Source organism: Spermophilus citellus (genome assembly GCF_964194105.1).
Source record: "Spermophilus citellus genome assembly, chromosome: 4".
Classification (NCBI taxonomy): domain Eukaryota; kingdom Metazoa; phylum Chordata; class Mammalia; order Rodentia; family Sciuridae; genus Spermophilus; species Spermophilus citellus.
The window spans coordinates 194,727,353-194,748,279 of NC_138185.1; the positions used below are offsets into that span (position 1 = coordinate 194,727,353).

The window sequence follows — 20,927 nt, forward strand, 5'->3', positions numbered from 1 at the left end:
AGAAGGACGGCTCTCTTATCACTGAGGGCAACGCCAAAGCTGACCAGGCGGCATGAATGGCTGCTACCACTTCCAATTATGGCCCCCCTGGGGGACATATAATGGCCACTTTAGACAGCTCATCTGAAGACCCTACTTCTTCCAGTAAGAACAAGGATCTTTTCGAGTTCCTTCATACTCTATTCCATTCCAATTCTCAGTCTTTGACCCTCTTTTTACAGAGCTTCTTTTCCCTCACCCCCTCTGACAAAGCCATGCTACAGAATATAGCCTCTAATTGTCAGATCTGTCAGCGGACCAACCCTCATACTCCTTTAAGGCCTAAACCTTTCCCCTCCCACCAAGCTCAGGGACACACTCCTGCTGCTGACTGGCAGGTAGACTTCACCAACATGCCCACAGTACGGCGCACTAAATACCTCCTTGTCTTTGTGGACACTTTCTCTGGTTGGGTTGAGGCATTTCCCACTTCCAATAAAAAGGCTTCCACTGTAGCTTCAATCTTACTGACAGACATCATCCCCAGGTTTGGTATGCCCACTTCGTTACAATCTGACAATGGTCCTGAGTTTATTTCTAAGATCACACAAAAGGTCTCTCAAGCCCTCTCCTTCAGGTGGCATTTCCACTGTCCATATCGCCCCCAGGCTTCAGGGAAAGTGGAAAGGGTAAATGGTACTCTAAAGGAAGTCCTTACCAAATTGACAATGGAATTAAACTTAGACTGGGTCAAACTCCTTCCCTTGGCTTTGCTTCGAATCAGAGCTCTCCCTAAGAAACCATCTTTACTGTCTCCCTTTGAGATAATGTATGGAAGACCTCTTATACTCCCTGGGTTGGTGGTTTCACAAGGACCTCTCACCCGAGATTTGTCTTTGCCTCTCTTGTTTCAGCTCCGCTCGGAACTCTGGAAATATCAGGACTGGCTTCTTCCGGACCCAGTCTCCTCTCCAAACACTCCTCCCTTAACACCTGGAAGTCTAGTCTATTATAATACCCCAGAGGAGAAAGGGCCTCTTACCCCAAAATGGGAAGGCCCCTATCCTGTCATTCTCTGTACTCCCACCGCCACCAAACTCTCCTTACCAGACAACCGTCTCACTCTCTGGATTCACATTTCTAGGTTGAAGCCATATCACCAGGAGGCCCCACCTGCTGACGACAGGACCACCCCAGAGGAACTCCAAGAATCACCTCCTGAACCTCCCCTTTACTCCTGCTCTCCACACCCATCTCACCCCTTTAAGTTGCGGCTCACACGGTGTTCCCTGCAGCCCAATTCCTCTTAAAGAAGGCACAATGAGCTTCCCCAACACCCCAGTCTTCTCTCTCTGCTTGTTTTTTGTGCTCTGCTTCTTTTCTGTGTTCTGTCGGGACCGGTCTTTACCCTCCTCTCCTACCATGTATTATCTATTCACTCTTCGGGAACGATACTCAGAACATGGCATGCAGAAGGTCCGCGAAGTGGATACAACTACTTGCTTCATCCACAACTGCACCTCTATTTCCCTAAAATTGTCACCTTCCAGGACCTTCGTCCCTGGTAGCTGGAACTGGCCTTTCATTTGCTTCCTTTTTGATCAAACCAAAGGCTATTGCCATTGGTGGCCTGAGATATATAATGGGTGCCCCTATTGGTCATGCAGGTTCCATGATGAACGTGGTAGCTATTCTTACCACTCACTTGGTTACCCTGTAGGATGGACTTCTAGTTACCTAAAATGGCATAAAGGCTCTTCATCCGATAACAATGGATGGTATACTTTAGATATACCTGACCCCAAGGCCAAACGTTGGGACTATGTTGAGTTTGCTGTCTATGCTCGGACAACCTCAGCCAGACCCACAGGGTGGATGACTGTTGGCCACACCCTGATTACGCCACCTAAGGCAACCATCCAGGTAGTCGAACACATCAAGGAGTCAGAATCAAAACTTCGAGATCTTATCCATAGCCCATCCAAAGAGGATTCAGAGCCTTCAACCCCCTCAGGCCTCCCTCCCACATGGCTCAATTTGCTACACCAAACTCTTCGATTATTAAACTCCACCCCTCTTTCTGTACCTACTTCTCAGTGCTTTCTCTGTGCTTCACTTAGTCGTCCACTTCTAGCAGCGGTCCCATTAGCAGCAGGAAATATTTCAGCAAAAACCTACAATTTCTCTAAGAAAGGACAACCCCTACACGTGACACGTATCCCACTATGGGAAAGTTATTCCACCAATACTTCATTTCCTTTCATCTGCTTCCACCTGCCAACAATGAATCCTTTACCCATTTGTTCCTTGAGCTATAGCACTCCATCGAGCCCTGCATTTATGCAACCTGGACATTTCCTCTGGTGTAACGGGTCTTTAAGTACCTCAACAATCAATGTCTCTGGCACCTGTTTCTTGGTTACTGTAGTTCCTCAGCTGTCTTTGTATACTCCCACCGAATTCCGACAGTTGGCCCTGCCCTTCCCGTAGGGCAGTCTTTCTGCCGGTTCTGGTAGGCCTCACTTTAACAACCTCAGTGGCGAGTCTCGGACTCTCTGGTGGAGCTCTAGGTCATGCTCTATGGACATCCAATGACCTACAACAAAAACTGCAGGAAGCACTTGATACCACTGCTGAGTCTCTGGGCTCCTTGCAGCGGCAGGTTATTTCATTGGCACAAGTGGCTTTACAGAACCGAAGAGCAATTGATCTTCTCACTGCAGAAAAAGGGGGTACATGCCTGTTCCTCAGAGAGGAATGTTGCTACTATGTTTATGAGTCTGGGCTAATAGAAAAAAATGTTGTTAAATTGCAGGAATTATCGACCCAATTGCTCAAACCCACCTCCTCTAATCCCATAACAGGGTTTTTCCAATCCTCTCTTGCCACGTACTTACTACCTATCTTGGGGCCCCTTATTGGGATGCTCTTTTTTGTGCTCTCTTGCTCTGCATAATGAAGTTCCTTCAAACCCCATTGCAGAAAATTTCTAATCAAACTTTCAACCAGCTTCTGCTTAGACACTACCAACCTCTGATGACCGATGAACCCCCCAACATCTCCAAGAGAACAGTTCACTCAGTGCTGAAGCTCCCTACCAGGCACGATGGAATGCAACGGACATCAGACAGCGGGAGACAAGGAGCTTGGAGAACCTCTTAATCTGCCATCCTGGATTCATGAGTCTTTATGTCCTTTTAAGCCTCCTCATGGCCCTGGCCTCTTCTCTGTCAGTCCCCCAACATGGAACTTCTGCAAAAAATTGACCTTTGCTTTAATTTTTATCTTCATTCTGTTTTTATTCGCTCTGATCTTCTTCAGGTGCTGTTACAGGACCAGTGGCTGATACCAACAATCTCCTCCATCCAGGACTGGTTCGATGCCATCGACGACTTGTGGCTTCAGGGAACTTTCATAGACTTCACCCCTATGGAAGTAGCTGTCCATAGCCACTGGGTTTTATTTCTGGCTGCCATGATATCCCCAGACCTGCCCCCTGAACATTCCTCCACTTCCCTTTCTAGGTCCCACGGCGCCCCCACACAGCAGGAAGCAGCCGGATCTGACCAACGACGCCCCAATTCCTAAGAAAACAAAAAGGGAGGAATGTTGGGAAAAGTATAAATGGCAGCCGTACCCCAGAGAAAAAATCCCAACATGGTGCCAAAGGACTTCTTCTTCCTACCTTCTTCTTTTCTGCAGTGGCGCGAAAAGTTCCCGCCCTTGTGAACTCTCTCGCCGGCGCCAATTTCAAATCTCGCTGGCGGGGAACCTTAGCCCCAATGAGAACTAATTCCTGGGCTCCGGAGCTGATATCTGGAAGAACTTGCCAATAAACGGGTGGCCTGCCATTTATCTAAGCCCTACCATCTCCCCTTTAGTTCTATATAAGCACACAGCTTTTTGCAATAAAATTGGAATTCTCCCAGCGAAGTGTCTTTGCGTGGGGAATACTTTCAGAAACAGAAGAAGTTGCTGGGTCATACAGAGAAATTCTACAAGCAAATATAGGAAGTATCAAAGAGTGATGGTCTTTGTTTTTATAAACCCCTATGTTAGAAAAACATGTGGTTTAGAAACCAAAGTCTTTAGGGGAAAATAGATAGAGAAACAAGGTCAGAATAAACCTATTAACATCTTTACTAATACCCAATACAAAAAAAAAAAAGTCCTTCTGTAAACTCTTCATTGTGACTAAATTAAATACAAAGATAGCATACAGAGGAATGAGAACATCAATAACTTACCTGTCTTCAAATTTAAGAAATTTGATATTGTATAATTATTGCACTTTCCACTTACTCTTTGCAAGAATATTTTAGATATTTCTACTCTTTGCTAGAATATTTTTAGATTCTCCTCAAAGTTTCAGTGAAGGGCTCAAATTTTTTCATTAATTTTCCTTACAATACCATGTATATGGTCATTTGTTTCAGTGTTAGATTCTCCACTCAAAATTATCGGTATTTTTCTGAATTTATGTGAAGTCTCATAATGAACCACATACATTTGAATAATTCAAAAGACTGAAGCTGGTCTTGGTGAAACATGCCTGTAATGCCAGCGACTTGGGAGGCTGAGGCGGATGATCACAAATTCAAAGCCAGCCTCAGCAATTTAGCAAGGCCCTAAGCAACTTAGTGAGATCCTGCCCCAAATAAAATAAAAAATAAAACAGGCTAGAGTTGTCGCTCAATGATTAAGCAGCCCAGGTTCAATTTTCAGTACCAAAAAAAAAAAAAACTTTGGATAACTTGACTTATAGTCATGTAATCATCCAATGTTATATATTCCTTACTAGCTTGTGACTGATTTATATTATAAACTTTAAAACAAGCACATGACATCAGCAACAGCATTGCTTGCATGTATCTCAGCTCTTTTTCTCTTAAAAACAATAAAGTCAGTTCTGAGGGTGAAGTATTTTCAAAGGCACATTTGCTAAAAAGTCCCCTATATTTTCAAAGGTATATTTGCTAACAAGTCTACTCATTCTCTGTTTTCACTATAACATAAGCAATATGAATATAGTGATTGTTTATTCACTGATTCACCCCACCAACTGAAAGACTGCCTAGCACATCTTAGGTGCTCAATAAAAAAAAAAAATTGTTCAGTCAAAAATATCCATTTCACTTTCTTTGCTAGTTCTTAACACTTAGGCACTCTTATTAATTCCAAAAAGATTGATTCAAAATTAGCTAATAGAAGAAATTAACCCCCAAAGGAAAAAAAACTATATAAAAGTAAATATATATACTAAGATACAGAAAAAGAGGAATGTCTATATAAAGAAGAAATTCTGCTCTTCCTTTTATGGACAGAATATATAGGTAACGTCAAGAAAGCTTCACAGACTTTGGGATAGCATACATGAATATCATTCAGAAAAAGAAAATCTTCAAACTGAATGGTGTATTTTACTGCCTTCCATGCCCATCATGCAGTGCTTTCTCGGGAATTTCCTGCTGGCCTCCTTCCTCCCCACTGAATGCCCTCCATTCAAGACTCACTCTCCTGTTCCACAGGCAGGAGGTCTCCTTGTCCTCCTCATCCTCTCAGTCCACCACCTCCACCGCCTCCAACCTGCTGGGTAAATCCACCGTAATGTTAAATGGTGCCCAAATAACCCCTCAGAGAATCATAAAAATGAAGATAAATTTGACAGAATTAAATGAATTCTTTTCAAGCTCAGGAATTTACATTTACTCACACATTTCAGAATTTCATAAGGGTAAATGAATATAGAATAGAGCTCACCATTGAATAAATAAAGGCACTCACCAAGAAATCCCTCCCTTAAATAAAGAGATTCCTCCAAAGCCAATTCTGTCTTTAATCCTTAAGATCACAGAACAGCCAGACATGGTGGCACATACCTGTAATCCCAGCAACTCAGAAGGCTGAGACAGGAGAATCACAAGTTTGAGTCCTGCCTCAGCAAATTATCAAGACATAGTCTCAAAATACTAAAGGGGAGTAGGAGAGGGGGCAAGGGGTAGGAAAGATGTTGGAATGAGATGGCATTGTACCTAGGTACATGTATGATTGCACAAATGATGTGACCCTACTTTGGGTACAACCAGAGAAGTCAAAAATTGTGCTCCATTTGTATGCAATGAATCAAAGAGCACATTTTGCTGTCATGTATAACTAATTAAAACAAATAAATAAATTTTTTTAATGGGGGGAGGGGCTGGGGTTGTTAGCTGAGCACTGTGGCATGTGTCTATAATTGCGGCAGCTCAGGAGGCTGAGGAAGGAAAATCACAAGTTCAAAGCTTTCTTAGGCAAAAGTGAGGCGCTAAACAACTCAGTGAGACCTTGTCTCTTAATAAAATACAAAAATAGGTTTGCAGATGTGGCTCAGTGGTCAAGTGCTCCTGAGTTCAATCCCTGATACCCAAAAATTAAGAAATAAAAATAAAATTAAAAAGGCTGGGGATGTAGCTCAGTGAGTACCCCTAGGCTCATCCCCAGTACTGAAAAAAATAATAATAATAAAACAAGTTCTTGGAGGTACAAATAAGTAGGATAAAGAGGGAAATAGGAGAAAGAAAAAGCAGTTGACCCATTCTTCTAGCAATCAGTGGTTCAGAAAGTAATGAGACTCCCTCTCAGAGTCCTATGCTACATTATTTGAGTTTGAAGTCAGACATGTGAGTAAGCATACACTGAGAAAATACTAGGACTTTTCAAGCCCACCTGTTTCCCCCCAGTTGAGTTTTAAATTTTGGTGCAGCCTCAGAGGCCACATAACCATTGTGTCTCTCACAGCACACACATAAGAGGCAGAGTCCTGCACCTGGAGCTCACTCAGGAGAAGGTAACTGTGCCCATCAGACCGACTCAGGAATGTAGAAAATCGGCCTCTCCTCTCCACACCATCCAGAACATTGTAAGAGAGAAACATGGGTGCTCCGCCCTCACGTTGCTGGTACCAGGACAGCCCGTTGAACCCAGATGTCTGATACGTGCAGTTGACCTGGATGAAGGCTCCTTCGACAGCATTCAGCTCAGTGGGCTGCTCGACACTTTGTCCTGCAGCACCTGTGAGGGGTACCAAGACCGTTACCAGGACAGCACTCCTGGAAGCCACGTGGTTATCAAAAACCGGTGCTTCCCTGTGGTCACAGAAAAGCTGCCACTGACAAGGGAATTGCTTGGATAGAAACAGTAAAAGAGCTGGGCACATGGCGCATGCCTGTAATCCCAGTGGTTTGGGAGGCTGAGACAGGAAGATTGTGAGTTCAAAGCCAGCCTCAGCAATGGCGAGGCACTATCATTTTATAAATTCACTGAGACCCTGTCTTTAAATAAAATACAAAATCGGGCTGAGGATGTGGTCCAGTGCCCCTGAGTTCAATCCCCAGTACCAAAAAAAAAAAAGTAGTTATTATTGGATATTCCATAATAATTGGAATATCCTCCTAAATCCACCAGGAAAGACTCTTTGTTACAAAAGCTAGAAATCATTTAGCTGGAAGAAGTTACTGGGAAAACTGCCAGCTGTGTTTGCTATTAAGTTCAGGCTTACCTCCCACCAGCAGGGAAGCATGAAAAAGGAAAATTCCCCACATCGGCTGCAGGACACCACCAGCCTGGCACAGCCTCCTGGCAGCTGCAGAAGACAAACCCTCTCTGTGAGGGAGGGAGGGAAGCTCCACCTGATGAAGCCCAGAGGGACACAGGGGAGGAGCTGCTTACCTGAGGGGTGGCTTCAAGCTTCCTCCACAGGAGCAGCTGTGGGGTCCTGCAGGATTCTCTTGCCATGAACATTTCCAACTGCCCAACCCATGGGTTTTAATCCAAGTGATTCTGGTGAAGACTGAATAACAGAATTGCATATAAAGAACAGAGAAACAAATGTGACCATAAAGCAAAAGCAGAAGTAGTCAGTTTCCCTCAAACTAACAGCTTCCTTTCTCATGACATAATAAAATGAAATCCTAGCTCAATTAGAGATGAGTGTGTGTATGTGCACATATTGAATACTGCATTTGTGTCGTGTTTTGAAAGCTAGAAAGAGAAATTGTCTATAATTAAGTATACTTAAAACAACAAATGTAGAAATAACCTTCAAAAGATTCAAAAGTATGGACTCCTGGATTGGGGTTGTGGCTCAGTGGCAGAGCGCTTGCCTCACACATGTGAGGCACTGTATTTCATTTTTATTTTATTTCATTTTTATTTTATTTTATTTTATTTCAATCCTAAGTACTACATAAAAATAAATAAGCAAAATAAAGATATTGTGTCCATGTATAACTAAAAAACATTTAGAAAAAAAAAAAGCTGGAGTCCTTCAATTGTTAATGGAGCTCTGGTTAAAAAAAAAAAAAGATTCAAAAGTAAGTTGTAGAATGATGCGTATGAAATGAGATGGCTATCATGAATATACATGTGTGTTATAAACTTTTAAGAGTGCAGGAATACCTACAGTAAGCTGTTTATATTTGTTACATTAGGGGTTGTGGAGGGAAAATGGAGATGGGTTATATTTTTCCTTGTTCATCTTGTATTGGTTAATGTCAAAATGACCATGCTTCACTATACAAATTAAAAGAAACTAAAATTAAATGAGAACTGAAAGAAAGAAAGAGATGAGAAGAAAAAAAAGGAAGAAGAGGAGAAAAAAAACTTCAACAATAACTTCAACTATATATCAATATATCACAGAAAGAAATTTCAATACTTTGCATATTTATTGGCCTCTTAATATGACTTAATAGAAAAGATGTCTATTTTTTTGTTGCTGTTACCTGGGATTAAACTCAGGAGCACTTGACCACTGAGCCACATCCCCCAGGGCCCTGTTTTGTATTTTAATAGAGATACAGTCTCACTGAGTTGCTTAGCACTTGCTCTTTGCTGAGGCTAGATTTGAACTCACAATCCTCCTGCCTCAGCCTCTCGAGCTGCTGGGATTACAGGCATGCACAACCGCGCCCAGCAAGATGACTATAATTTTTAAAAAGTGGGACTATAAGTGTTGGCAAAGATATGGAGAAATTGATATCCTTGTACATTGCTGGTAGGAAAGTAAAATGGTGCAGTCATTTGGAAGAGTTTGCGAGTTTTTCAAGAAATTAAGTAATGTCTGGTTCAATCTCCATCACTAAAACAAAAAAAAGAAAAATTCAAACATAGATCTACCACATGACCCAGTAATCCAGCAATTCTACACCTAGTTACAGACCCAAAAGAAAGAAAAACACATACCCACACAAAAACTTGTGCATGAATATTCATAGCAGTGTTATTCACATTAGCCAAAAACAATTCAAATATCCATTAACTGATAAATGAATAAATAAAATATGATATATAACTGTACAATGAAATATTTTTCATTCATAAAATAGAGTAAAGTATTGATACATGCTACAACATAGATGAGCCTTGAAAACATTATACTAAATGAAAAAAAAAAAAAGCCAGACACTAAAAGCTGCATTAACAAGATTCCATTAATACAAATTGCCCAGAATAGGCAAATCAGTAGAGACAAAACATAAATTAATGGTTGCTAGGAATTGGGAGGGAGGGGTCAGACAGTTAGCAACTGCTAATGTGTATGGGATTTTTTTTTTTAGTTGTTGATGGACCTTTATTTTATTTATTTATATGCAGTGCTGATATTCGAACCCAGTGCTGTGCACACGTGAGGCAAGCTCTCTATCACTGAGCTGCAACTATCACTGAGCTGCAACCGAGTATGGGATTTCTTTTAGGAGTGATAAAAATGTTCAGCAATTAGATAGTTATCAATATATAACTTCATAAATATATTAAGAACATTTAAATTGTACTGTTTAAAAGGTAAACTATATGGCATTTGAATTAATCTCAATAAAGCTGATGTTTTAAGCAGTACATGTCATGCATGCCTGTAATCCCAGTGACTTGCAAGACTGAGGCAGGAGAATCACAAGTTCAAGGTCACCTTAGCAATTAGGCAAGAACCTCAGCAATTTAGCAAGACCCTGTCTCAAAATTTTAAAAAATAAAAAGGACTTGGAATGTTGCTCAGTGGTATAGCACCTCTGGGTTCAATCTGCATTACCAAAATAATAACAATAATAACAATAACAACTAAAACTAAAGCTGATTTATAAGATGCATTTAAGTGAATATTGATAGATGTTGAAGAATCTTACTCGAAATTAATTTACTAAACTTCAAAAAAAAGAAAAAAAATCTTACAACACTGTTTGAGATTTGCATTGAGCTGAGTTCTGCTTTGGGAACTTTGGGAACCTGCTAAGATTTTGAATCTTTACTGTTCCTTTTTTGTCACACTGAATCAGGCCCATCTTCCCTCATGGAAAACCTGTGGATCTAGAATGTTAATACTGCTGCTGGATCCATGTTGATTTCAGGTCCTCCTTGTCTTTTATTATTGTTGTTTGGTTTTTTGTTTGTTTGGTTTTTAGTTGTAGTTGGACACAATAGCTTTATTTTATTTTTATGTGGTGCTGAGGATCAAACCCAGCACCCAACACATGTTAGGCGAGCGCTCTACCGCTGAGCCACAACCCCAACTCTCTCCTTGTCTTTTATAAAGGCATATTAAACACTTTATGCATGCTGGATTCAATCTTTCATACCGCAGACTTTTGTGAAACAGCAAATGGATAGCTAATGTGTAGACAGATACTGCCTGTCTTCTCATCTTACTCAATTTATCTAAACAGTTCTGGGTGTTTGCCATGTTTTATAAAAATTAGTAGAAAATGGGAAACTTTTAGTACCTATTATGAGAACATCAAAATAAACTTCATGGAACTTGGATAAAGACGGAAATAAACATGCTGAAGGCAAAAAAAATCAAAGGCAATTTATATCCCTTGTGAACCCTCTGAAATTGTTATTTTCTATTTACTGTACAGAATAGACACTAGTACCAGGTTATAAGAAATATAATACTGCCATCTGGTGGCATCACATATCATTGATGTTTTGTACACGCCTGCAATGATTAGTTTTCCTCTCCCTATCAAAAAAGTAGACATTTACTTAAAATCCAAACAAAAGTTGTAAATCCTCTAGTCCTTTTCAGTTGTTTCATTTTACAACTGACATTATATAAAACTAAACTAGGCAGCAAAATTCTTTATGAGATTTGTTCCTATGTATGAAATTAGATTCTTTCTAAATGTTGTTCAAAGCATGATTAACCATTGTTTAATAAGTAAAGTGCTGCTACTCTTCATCTAGTTCTATGCTGAATAGAGTGGTCCAGATAAGAGGAAGTTTGGTTACTAATATACCCCTACAATTTAGAGGATCCATTCTGGTGGCTCTGACAACATATCTAAAGCATCTCTCTCCTCTCTGGCACTGACCAGGGTTTCCCACTAGGCACTTCTGACTTGCTACATTTTTTTTTCTGATACTAAGGACTGAACCCAGGAACACTTTAACACTGAGCTACATCCCCACCCCTTATTATTATTTATTTTAAGACAGGATCTCATGAAGTTTATTGGGGCCTCACTAAGTTGCTGAGGCTGATCTTGAACGTGAAATCCTCCAGCCTCATCCTCCTGAGTTACTGAGATTACAGGCATGTGCTATTGCACCTGGCTGGCTTGCTACCTTTTCAGGCAAAGAGGTCCCTCCTCTGTGCCCTGCAATAAATCAACAGATGCTGGAAGCACACCCAAGGGAAGGGGCTCATGGAAAAGTGAGGAGAACTTGCTCATGGCACTGAGGCAGACAGAGATGGAAAAACATCTTCTGAAACACCACCTACACTGTGAAGCCAAAGATCACATGACTCACCTGCTGAAAACTGTTTTCCAGATTTACTTTTCTAGAGAATATTGCCATCGTACTGACCTCTAGGAATGGATCAGTCCCTAGTCCTTGGACTTTCCACACAGTGAGAGTCAAGATGGAACAAGAACATTTTCACTGTAGCTTCATGGAGACTCCTGAAATTTGACTCTAATATTAAAAGCTTCCTCCTTATTTTATCCCACAAGGTAAGTTGAGACATACCAGTTCCTTGTATTCCTCCCAGCAATTGTACAATATGCAATCGTACATCCATCTGTCCTTTATACATCAAGTAATATTTTTTACATACTTTGATTTGTGTGTCTTTGAACAGGCCCTCATCCCTGGCCACCTACAGCATCAATATGCTAAGGAGGGTAGAGAGTTGTGTCAAGACAGATCAGGATGGCAATGTTAAAGTAGAAATAAATCAGAAAATTGCTTTTTAGTTTTTGGTGGCCAAAATAGATTTTCATGTCTGCAGCAAGACAACCAACTTGAAAGTTAGGATTTGTCATGAGACCAAAAATCCCAAATTACTTTCTCTCTCATTGTAACACATCAAGCTAGTCTTGGTAGATTTGATGGGCAGAACTTGTATGGTGAAGTCTTCAAGCAAATTGAATTAAATGAAAGCAAGAAATTTTTACCCCTGAAAATTTGGGAAGAATGTATAGAAAAGAAGGGAAAAAGAGATAGATAAGGCTAACCTTATCTATGCCAGGTCTCGTGTTTTCCCCAACTTGAAACCAAACCTCAGAACAAGTGAGAACCTTAAGGAGTATTAAGCAACCAAAGTCACCAAAAATCATAGCATGTTTGTGTGGAAATGGCACAGAGGGGCTCCCAAACCTTACTCTGGTTTTCCATTCATAGTACAAGGGACAAAAATATAGAAAACTGGTTTCCAAGTACCAGGAAATAAGGGAATCAAAAGTGCCTGTATGTTTTTCTAGGGAAGACAAAGGAGCATGGGGAATTATAGACAGTGCTAGGACTAAAGTCCCCTGCTGGGTGGGTTCCTGTGCTCTCCATCAGAAGAACCAGAGAAGGGGCTGGGATTGTGGCTCAGTGGTGGAGTGCTCCCCTAGCACGGGCGGGACCCGGGTTCGATCCTCAGCACCACATAAAAAATAAAGGCATTGTGTTGTGTCCATGTACACCTAAAAAATAAATTTAAAAAAAGAAGAAGAAGAAGAACCAGATAAATGCACAAGAAGGCTCTTGACTGGGGGCTTCTTCTGGAGCAAGAAGGAAGACACAGCAGCACTATCAGGCTGGTAAAGGACAGAGATAGATAGCTTTTATTGCATCCATGGGGTAGGCAGGGCCCAGTCTCTTATTGTCACCACATGCAGAAGTGGAAATTAGTTGTGCTCTTCTTCATCATGTGCCTTCATGTGTCCCATGTCTCACTACCATCTTAAGTCTTCAACTGCAGGGGAGGGGAGGGTTTACTATGCTAAAAGGTAATTACAGGTTACTTTAGTGACTATTCTACACATGTGTTTGCCTCTCGCCATCTAGAATGTGCTCTTTTTTTTTAAGTAGCAATTTGTGCTCCTTTTTTTTTTTAGACCTTTATTTTATTTATTTATATGCAATGCTGAGAATCGAACCCAGGGCCTCACACGTGCTAGGCAAGCGCTCTACCACTGTGCCACAACTCTAGCCCCATGGGGTGTGCTCTTTTTCATCTGGGAAATCCCTAATATTATTTTCAGAACAGAGCAGGCTATTGTCCTGTCTCAGTGGGTTTGATTTTAATGACCTTGTCTTGTCTTGCTCTGACTCCTTGGCATTTCTGCAGGCCACACAGTCTCAGAAGGCTGAGCTAACTTCCCAACCTCCTATCTCCAGGACATTATCTCACTTCCTTAGCCTTGAAGACTTCCACTTTTTAACTCCTAATTTCCTAGTAGTCTGATAACCATATAAGATTGAGACTTAGCCTGTCTGTCTCATTCTCCCCTGATTTGATTCCCTTAGTATTAAGGAAGTCCTACTTTTCACGGGGAGAGAAGGTGACTCTGACTGTCTCAAAAGCAAAATCACCACAGAATGAATGTATTGACTTCCAGAACAGCCAAGAACAGGAGCTGTGAGTTCTGGACAGCGGCATGCTGGTAAATGATTAGAATTGGTTCCAAAAAATAATATTAATAACCAGGCATGGTGGTGCATACCTATAATCCTGGCTACTCAGGAAGTTGAGGAAAGAAGATCAAAACTGTGAGACCAGCCTGGGCAACTTAGTGAAACCCCATCTGAAAATAAAAAATAAAAAAGAGCTAGGCATGGTGGCCCATACCTGTACTCCCAGCAACTTGGGCTGGTGGTGGGCAGTGGGGGGCGGGGAGTGCTAAAGCAAGAGGATCCCAAGTTTGAGGCCAGATTCTACTACGTATCCAGACCCTCAGCAACTTTCAAGACCCTGTCTCAAAATAAAAATTTTGGAAAAAGAATTGGGAATAAATATAACTCAGTGGAAGAACATCATGGATTCAATTTCCAGTGCTACAAAAGGAAAGCAAATTTTTAAAAAAAGGCAACACAAGTGAAAATAGACAAAGACAATTACAATAAATGTTTCTGGATATCAAAAGAAAACAATCAACATAATGAAGAGATAATTTACAGAAAAGAAAAATATACAAAAACTCAATGCAACAGAAAAAATATCCAATTAAAAAATGGACAAGTGACCTAATTAGTTAATTCATTAAGTGAAATAAATCAGGCACAGAAAGACAAATATTGCATGTTCTCACTCATGGGAAAGCTAAGAAAGTTGATTTCATAACAGTAAGAGTAGAATAGTGATCACTACAGGATAAGGATAAGTACAGATAGGAAAGGGAAGAGAGAATAGAGAGAGGTTTGATAATGGTATGAAAACAAATTTAGCTAAGAGGTTAAATCTTAGTGTTCTACAGCAGAGTGGGGTGACTATAGTTCACACTAATTTAATATATTATATACTAATTTATTATGTCAAAGAAGTAGGAGAAAGGAGTTCAAAGACTCCCATTAAACTGATTAATGTTTAAGAAGGAAATGCTAATTACCTTGATTTGATCACTACACCTTATGTACACATATCAAATTATCACACTGTAGTCAATGGATATGTACAATTATTATACATTAATTTTAGAATTAAATTAAAATTTTAAAAAGCATTGATTTGTAGTGTCTTCCAGTTTCCTTGGTGTAAATTCTACCATGACAGCCAATTTCAACACAGCACCTCTGCACATGGAGTTGGTAAGAGAAGTGTGGTAGCACACTATTATGTGGTAATTACATCATAAAAATACAATAGATGTGAAGAAATGCATAGATATTAGCAAAATATAGTCAAATAATTAGTAATGTATTTAATATTACATTTGTTTAAGTATAATTTAATTGAAAGTGTGTATTTAATTGCAAATGTATATTTTAATTGCAACTTTAATAAAGAGCTTACAGAACTTCTGAAAATTTAACAATCAGCTATTGTAAGCCAGTATAAGCCAACTCCAGCACACAATTGATTTCAACTATAAATAGGAGAAAATCATACCAAGAATCTAGATGGCACCATCCTCACCTATATGGCCCAAGGATCCAACCCAACCTGCCATATCCCAAGAAAGAAGAGCAAGTATCCAAAAAATTTGCAGCCATCCTTGTTCCCCAATGCTATAAGAACAATGGAGTCATCCAAGAGATAACTAACTTTATTCAACGGAGCTAAATTTGAGAGATTTTTTTCCCTCAGTATCAAGAGAAGTGAAAAGATGTAAGGAAAACTGGCTTAATTATTGAAAATTAAGTACAATTTCAATGCACTTCTGCGTATAATGTGGATAAATGTGTTACTCCCACAACACTTCAAAGAAAGGAATCACAGAAGTTGAAGATTATCCAAATTGATAATACTGTTCCTCACAGCTCACTTTCTAAATGTGTAGACATGATTCCTGCTCACTGTCAAAACAAAGCATAATGAGGTCCTGGGGAACATAGTTCTCGTGGGAGAAATGCTTCTGAGTAGAACTCCCAAGAGGTGAAGAGTGCTTTCCAAATCTCTCAACAGTGTTTTTTTAAATCTGGATCAAAGGAGATCTAGCTAATAATGAAGCTGATTCAAGCCCATAAGCAGAGTAATCACACTCTATAAAGAATATCCAAGAGCTGGAGGTCTCATAGATTCTTAAATCAGTCCATGGTTGGCTCCCCTGGAAGGTTCTGATTCTATTCCAAAACAGAGATCTGGTAGCCCATCTCCACAAGCCAAAGGCATGCTCTGAAGGGTGCTGTCCTCGCCTGCTGGACCATCTGAGAGCAGACCCCACCTCCAAGATTTTGCTGCTGTGTCCTTGTGAGTCCAAGAAGAAAATTGTTCTTAAAGCTGAGTCAGTTCTCAATAGGAACAAATGATTAATTTCTAGACTTTAATAGTTATAGCAGCCAGGTGCAGTGGCACACGCTTGTAATCCCAGCAGCTCGGGAAGCTGAGACATGGGGATCACGAGTTCAAAGCCAGCCTCAGCAACAGTGAGGTACTAAAGGCTGGGGCTATAGCTCATTGATAGAGCACCCGCTTCATATGTGTGAGGCACTGGGTTCGATCGTCAGCACCAAATAAAAGTAAATAAAGATATTATGTCCATCTACAACTAAAAACTATTAAAAAAAAAAGTCAGGTACTAAGCAACTCAGTAAGACCCTTCTCTAAATAAAATACAAAATAGGGCTGGGAATGTGGCTCAGTGGTCGAGTGCCCCTGAGTTCAATCCCCGGTACCCAAAAAAAAGTTGTAGCAGTTTTGTCAAAAAAACAATATTTAGTCTGTCTTTTTTCCCTAGCTGCTTCTTCAGTTCATCTTCTACTCCCAGAGTTAATTGATTAGGCATATTAATATTTTTTGTACTGACAACAGAACCCAGGGGTTGCATCCCCAGCCCTTTTTATTTTATACTTTGAGACAGAGCTTCACTAAATTGCTGAGGGCCTGGCTACACTGCTGAGGCTAACCTCAAAAGTGCAATCCTCCTGCATCAGCCCCCCCCCCCAGTCACTGGGATAACAGGTGTGCACCACCACATCTGGCTATGCTTTGATCTTTTGCAAGGTAAGAAAAGGCACCACCTCTAAGGGTTTAGGAAGTCAGCCTTCTAGTGAAAGGAGCACAACAAACTTCTACCTTGTAGATTCCAGCCCGACCCCATATGAGGGTCCTAGTCCTACACCTCACTCATTCCTTCCCTGGGAGCCTCTCCCTTGAATCCCTAGTCCAGAGCCCCTGCATCCTGCTGTTTTGATTATCGATTATATGAGTGATGTCACTAGATTCTTATTTTCTTTCATAAAATATTTTTAATATTAAATTACAACTATTTTATAAGATGAACTTAACCATACTAAATACTATTTAAAACAAAAAAATAGAATATATATTCAATTAGCCAAGATGTAGATATTTTAAAATATTTTTTGACTGATGAATCCAAATTTTCCTCACTCCCCAAATTTACATGCCTAAGATTCCACAGCTCCAAAAGATTAGTAAGCCTATAATAAAATGTTACATTTTAAAACATTTTCTAAAATTGCTCTATCTTAGTGACTCAGTCCTGCAAACACTCTCCCAGCTCGACATGGCTTTCCACTTCCAGGAAGTCTTCTCTACCCACCTCCCCAGTCTGCCGCTTACTATGACTCCACCCCAAATCGAAACCACCACCTCTGCTGTCGCTCCTCTGAAAAGGAGCCTGTTCTGGGGCCACCAACCATAACCACATGGGTGTCCCTACCCTGCCAGCCAGGATGCCCAGGGCCAAACAGGAAAGGAGGATGTAGAAGGAGCCGTCTCCCTGCAGACCACTGGGGAAAATGCACCTGGACTCATGCACCACAGGCAGGGGAGAACCCAGATTGGTGAAAAAAGACATTTTTATTATAGATAAGGATTCATCATGTACATTATTTTCATTATATATAAATACCCAAATAATTGTCGTCTCATTAGTATAATCCTGGTATAATTTGATTTGTGAAAACTAGATTTTCATTACAAAAATTGAAAAATACATAATTTGCCCAAGATAGAAGTACATTTATGGTATATATTTCCTATTACTGATAGAAAACAAATTTGGCTAATAATTAGCACCATATACATGCTCTCAAACTGTGCCATCTCTTTTACTTCTAACCAAAGACAGTACCACCATCCATCGTCCTAAAAGAAATCAATGTATTCCTCCTTCTAAATATAAGGTAATAAAAATTTAATATAGTCTTCTGTTTGTGGAAAAAAGTCTATAATCAACATTTCTATGGACCCTATAAAGTAGATACATTCTTATTATTAATAATTACTGGATATTATAATTTGCAGTTAATTATTTTTAAATAATAATAAAGGTAAAACATGTTTGAGACTGGTGCTGAGATCTCTACGTAATTAGACTCTTACTAGTTTTGGGGGGGAAGTTTTTTGTTTTTTGTTTTTTGTTTTTGAGACAGGGTCTCTCTAACTTGCTTAGGGCCTCACTAAGTTGCTGAGGCTGATTTTGACTATCCATCCTCCTGTCTCAACCTCCAGAGCCACTGGGATGACAGGCTGAGCCACCGTGCCCAGCACTAGTTTACTTTTTGTTGTTTCTGAAAGGATGCAAAGCAGCAGATATGTAAGCTGAACAAATCTAATGATTTAATAAAAAACTTAAGGATTATAGTCAATTATGTTGCTTTATATTTAACAATATAATTGCTTAGCAATTTGCTTAGATGAATATGTTAACTTTCTGTACTATAGTAACCATTTTACTATCTATATATCTCTCAGAAGATCATGTTGTGTACCTTAAATAAATACAATAATTTTTGTGGTACTGGGTATTTTTCTCAGGGGTACATCCCCAGCATTTTGATTTCTTATATTGAGACAGCATCTTACTATGTTGCCCAGGCTGCGTGGAACTTGTGATGTTCCTCCTTCAGCCTCCCAAATAGCTGGGATTACAGGCATGTATCACTACACCAAGCTAGCAAACAGTTCTTATTATTATACTGCAATTGTCTTTTACAATATAAGTTCTTATTTCTTGGAGGATAGTCTTCTAGAGCAGGAGAACTCTTCCCAAAAGAGAAGACAGCCAGAGTGAATCTTGAGGCACAAAGGTAAGTTAAAATGAATCTGGGGCTGAGAGTGTAGTTCTGTGGTAGGACGTTTGCCCTAGCATCGCAGAATGTTGGGTTCCATCCCAAATAAAAGATGAATCCTGTTACTCATAGTTCCAGAAGGAAGGACATTGTCCCCTGAGGACACAGATAAAAAGAAGACTATAGGAACATGCAAATTCAGCAGGGAATGGTGGCGCCCGTCTGTAATCCCAGCAGCTCAGGAGGGTGAGGCAAAAGGTTTGTCCCTTCAAAGCCAGCCTCAGCAAAGGCGAGGCGCTAAGCAACTCAGTGAGACCCTGTTTCTATATAAAAATACAAAATAGGGCTGCAAATGTGGCTCAGTGGTCAAGTACCCCTGAATTCAGTCCCTGGTATCAAAAAAAAAAGAAAAAAGAAAGCACAGAAAAGAAAGAAACGTGCAAATTCAGTCGGTAAGGATAATCAAAAGTTCAGGGCCATCCTAAGTAAATTAGAAAGACTGTGTCTCAAAAATAAATAATAAAAAGGAATGGGGGTTTAGCTCAGGGGTATAGCACCCTGGGTTCAATCCAGGGTGTTAAAATACCAAAAGCAAACACCAGATCACAAATGTTCATACAGAGTCCTCATGGGAAGAGACAGTTTGAAGATATTAAGTCAGAAACCAACAACAGTGATGGCAAATGTGGAGTAATTGTTCCATGCTACTCCATATCACAAAAATTCCTTTCTATGTGGCCCTCTTTAAGACACAGAGCCATTATATGCACTTCTATGCACACACATCCCTGGGCTTGGCCTTCCAACACTTTTGTACAATGTCTCCCTTTAAAGGAACATTTCAGGACACCTGGAAACCAACCAGTTTCAGAGGGTTGTCTTGCCAAGCAAACTCAGATGATTGATAGCAAATGCTTTCTAAATAAATGTAGAAGTCCTCCAGTTACCTTCTAGGCTCTGGTCATTAAACAAAAACATTCTCTAACCTCCTCACTGTGTTGTTTCCCATGTCTAACTTCACCATTCATCTTAGCAGACTGAAGAAAAACATGAGAAGAAACAAAAACACATCACTGGACACCACAGTGACAAATTTCATTCTCTTGGGCTTGTCTCATCCCCCAAATCTACGAACCCTCCTCTTCCTGGTCTTCTTCATCATTTACATCCTGACCCAGCTGGGGAACCTGCTCATTCTGCTCACGGTGTGGGCTGACCCGAAGCTCCATGCACGTCCCATGTACATTCTTCTGGGAGTGCTCTCATTCCTGGACATGTGGCTCTCTTCCGTCATAGTTCCTCGAATTATTTTAAGCTTCATTCCTGCTAGTAAATCTATCTCATTTGGTGGCTGTGTGGCTCAGCTTTATTTCTTTCACTTCCTGGGCAGCACTCAGTGCTTCCTCTACACCTTGATGGCCTATGACAGATACCTGGCAATATGCCAGCCCCTGCGCTACCCACTGCTCATGAATGGCAGGTTATGCACCATCCTTGTGTCTGGAGCTTGGGTGGCTGGCTCCATCCATGGCTCTATACAGGCCACCTTGACCTTCCGCCTGCCCTACTGTGGGCCCAACCAGGTGGATTATTTTTTCTGTGACATCCCAGCAGTGTTGAGACTGGCCTGTGCTGACACCACTGTCAATGAACTTGTGACCTTTGTGGACATTGGGGTAGTGGCCGCCAGTTGCTTCATGCTGATCCTGCTCTCCTATGCCAACATAGTCCATGCCATCCTCAAGATTCGCACTGCTGATGGGAGACGCCGGGCCTTCTCCACCTGTGGCTCCCACCTAACTGTGGTCACAGTCTACTATGTCCCTTGTATTTTCATCTACCTCAGGCCAGGTTCCAAGAGCCCCCTGGATGGAGCAGTGGCTGTGTTTTACACCGTGGTCACTCCATTACTGAACCCCCTCATCTACACCCTGAGGAACCAGGAAGTGAAGTCTGCTCTGAAGAGGATAACAGCAGGTCGAGGGACTGTGAATGAAAATAAGTAG

At 40.7% G+C, this 20,927-nt stretch overlaps 1 protein-coding gene across 1 annotated transcript; it reads left to right on the forward strand.

Moving 5' to 3' along the window:
• Positions 1 to 19,928: 19,928 nt before the first annotated feature.
• On the forward strand, positions 19,929 to 20,927 carry LOC308647131 (olfactory receptor 10G2-like; the record flags this gene model as incomplete). Its single annotated transcript, XM_081291028.1, has 1 exon — positions 19,929 to 20,927. One exon carries the CDS (start codon positions 19,929 to 19,931, stop codon positions 20,925 to 20,927), a length of 999 nt encoding a protein of 332 aa, XP_081147154.1.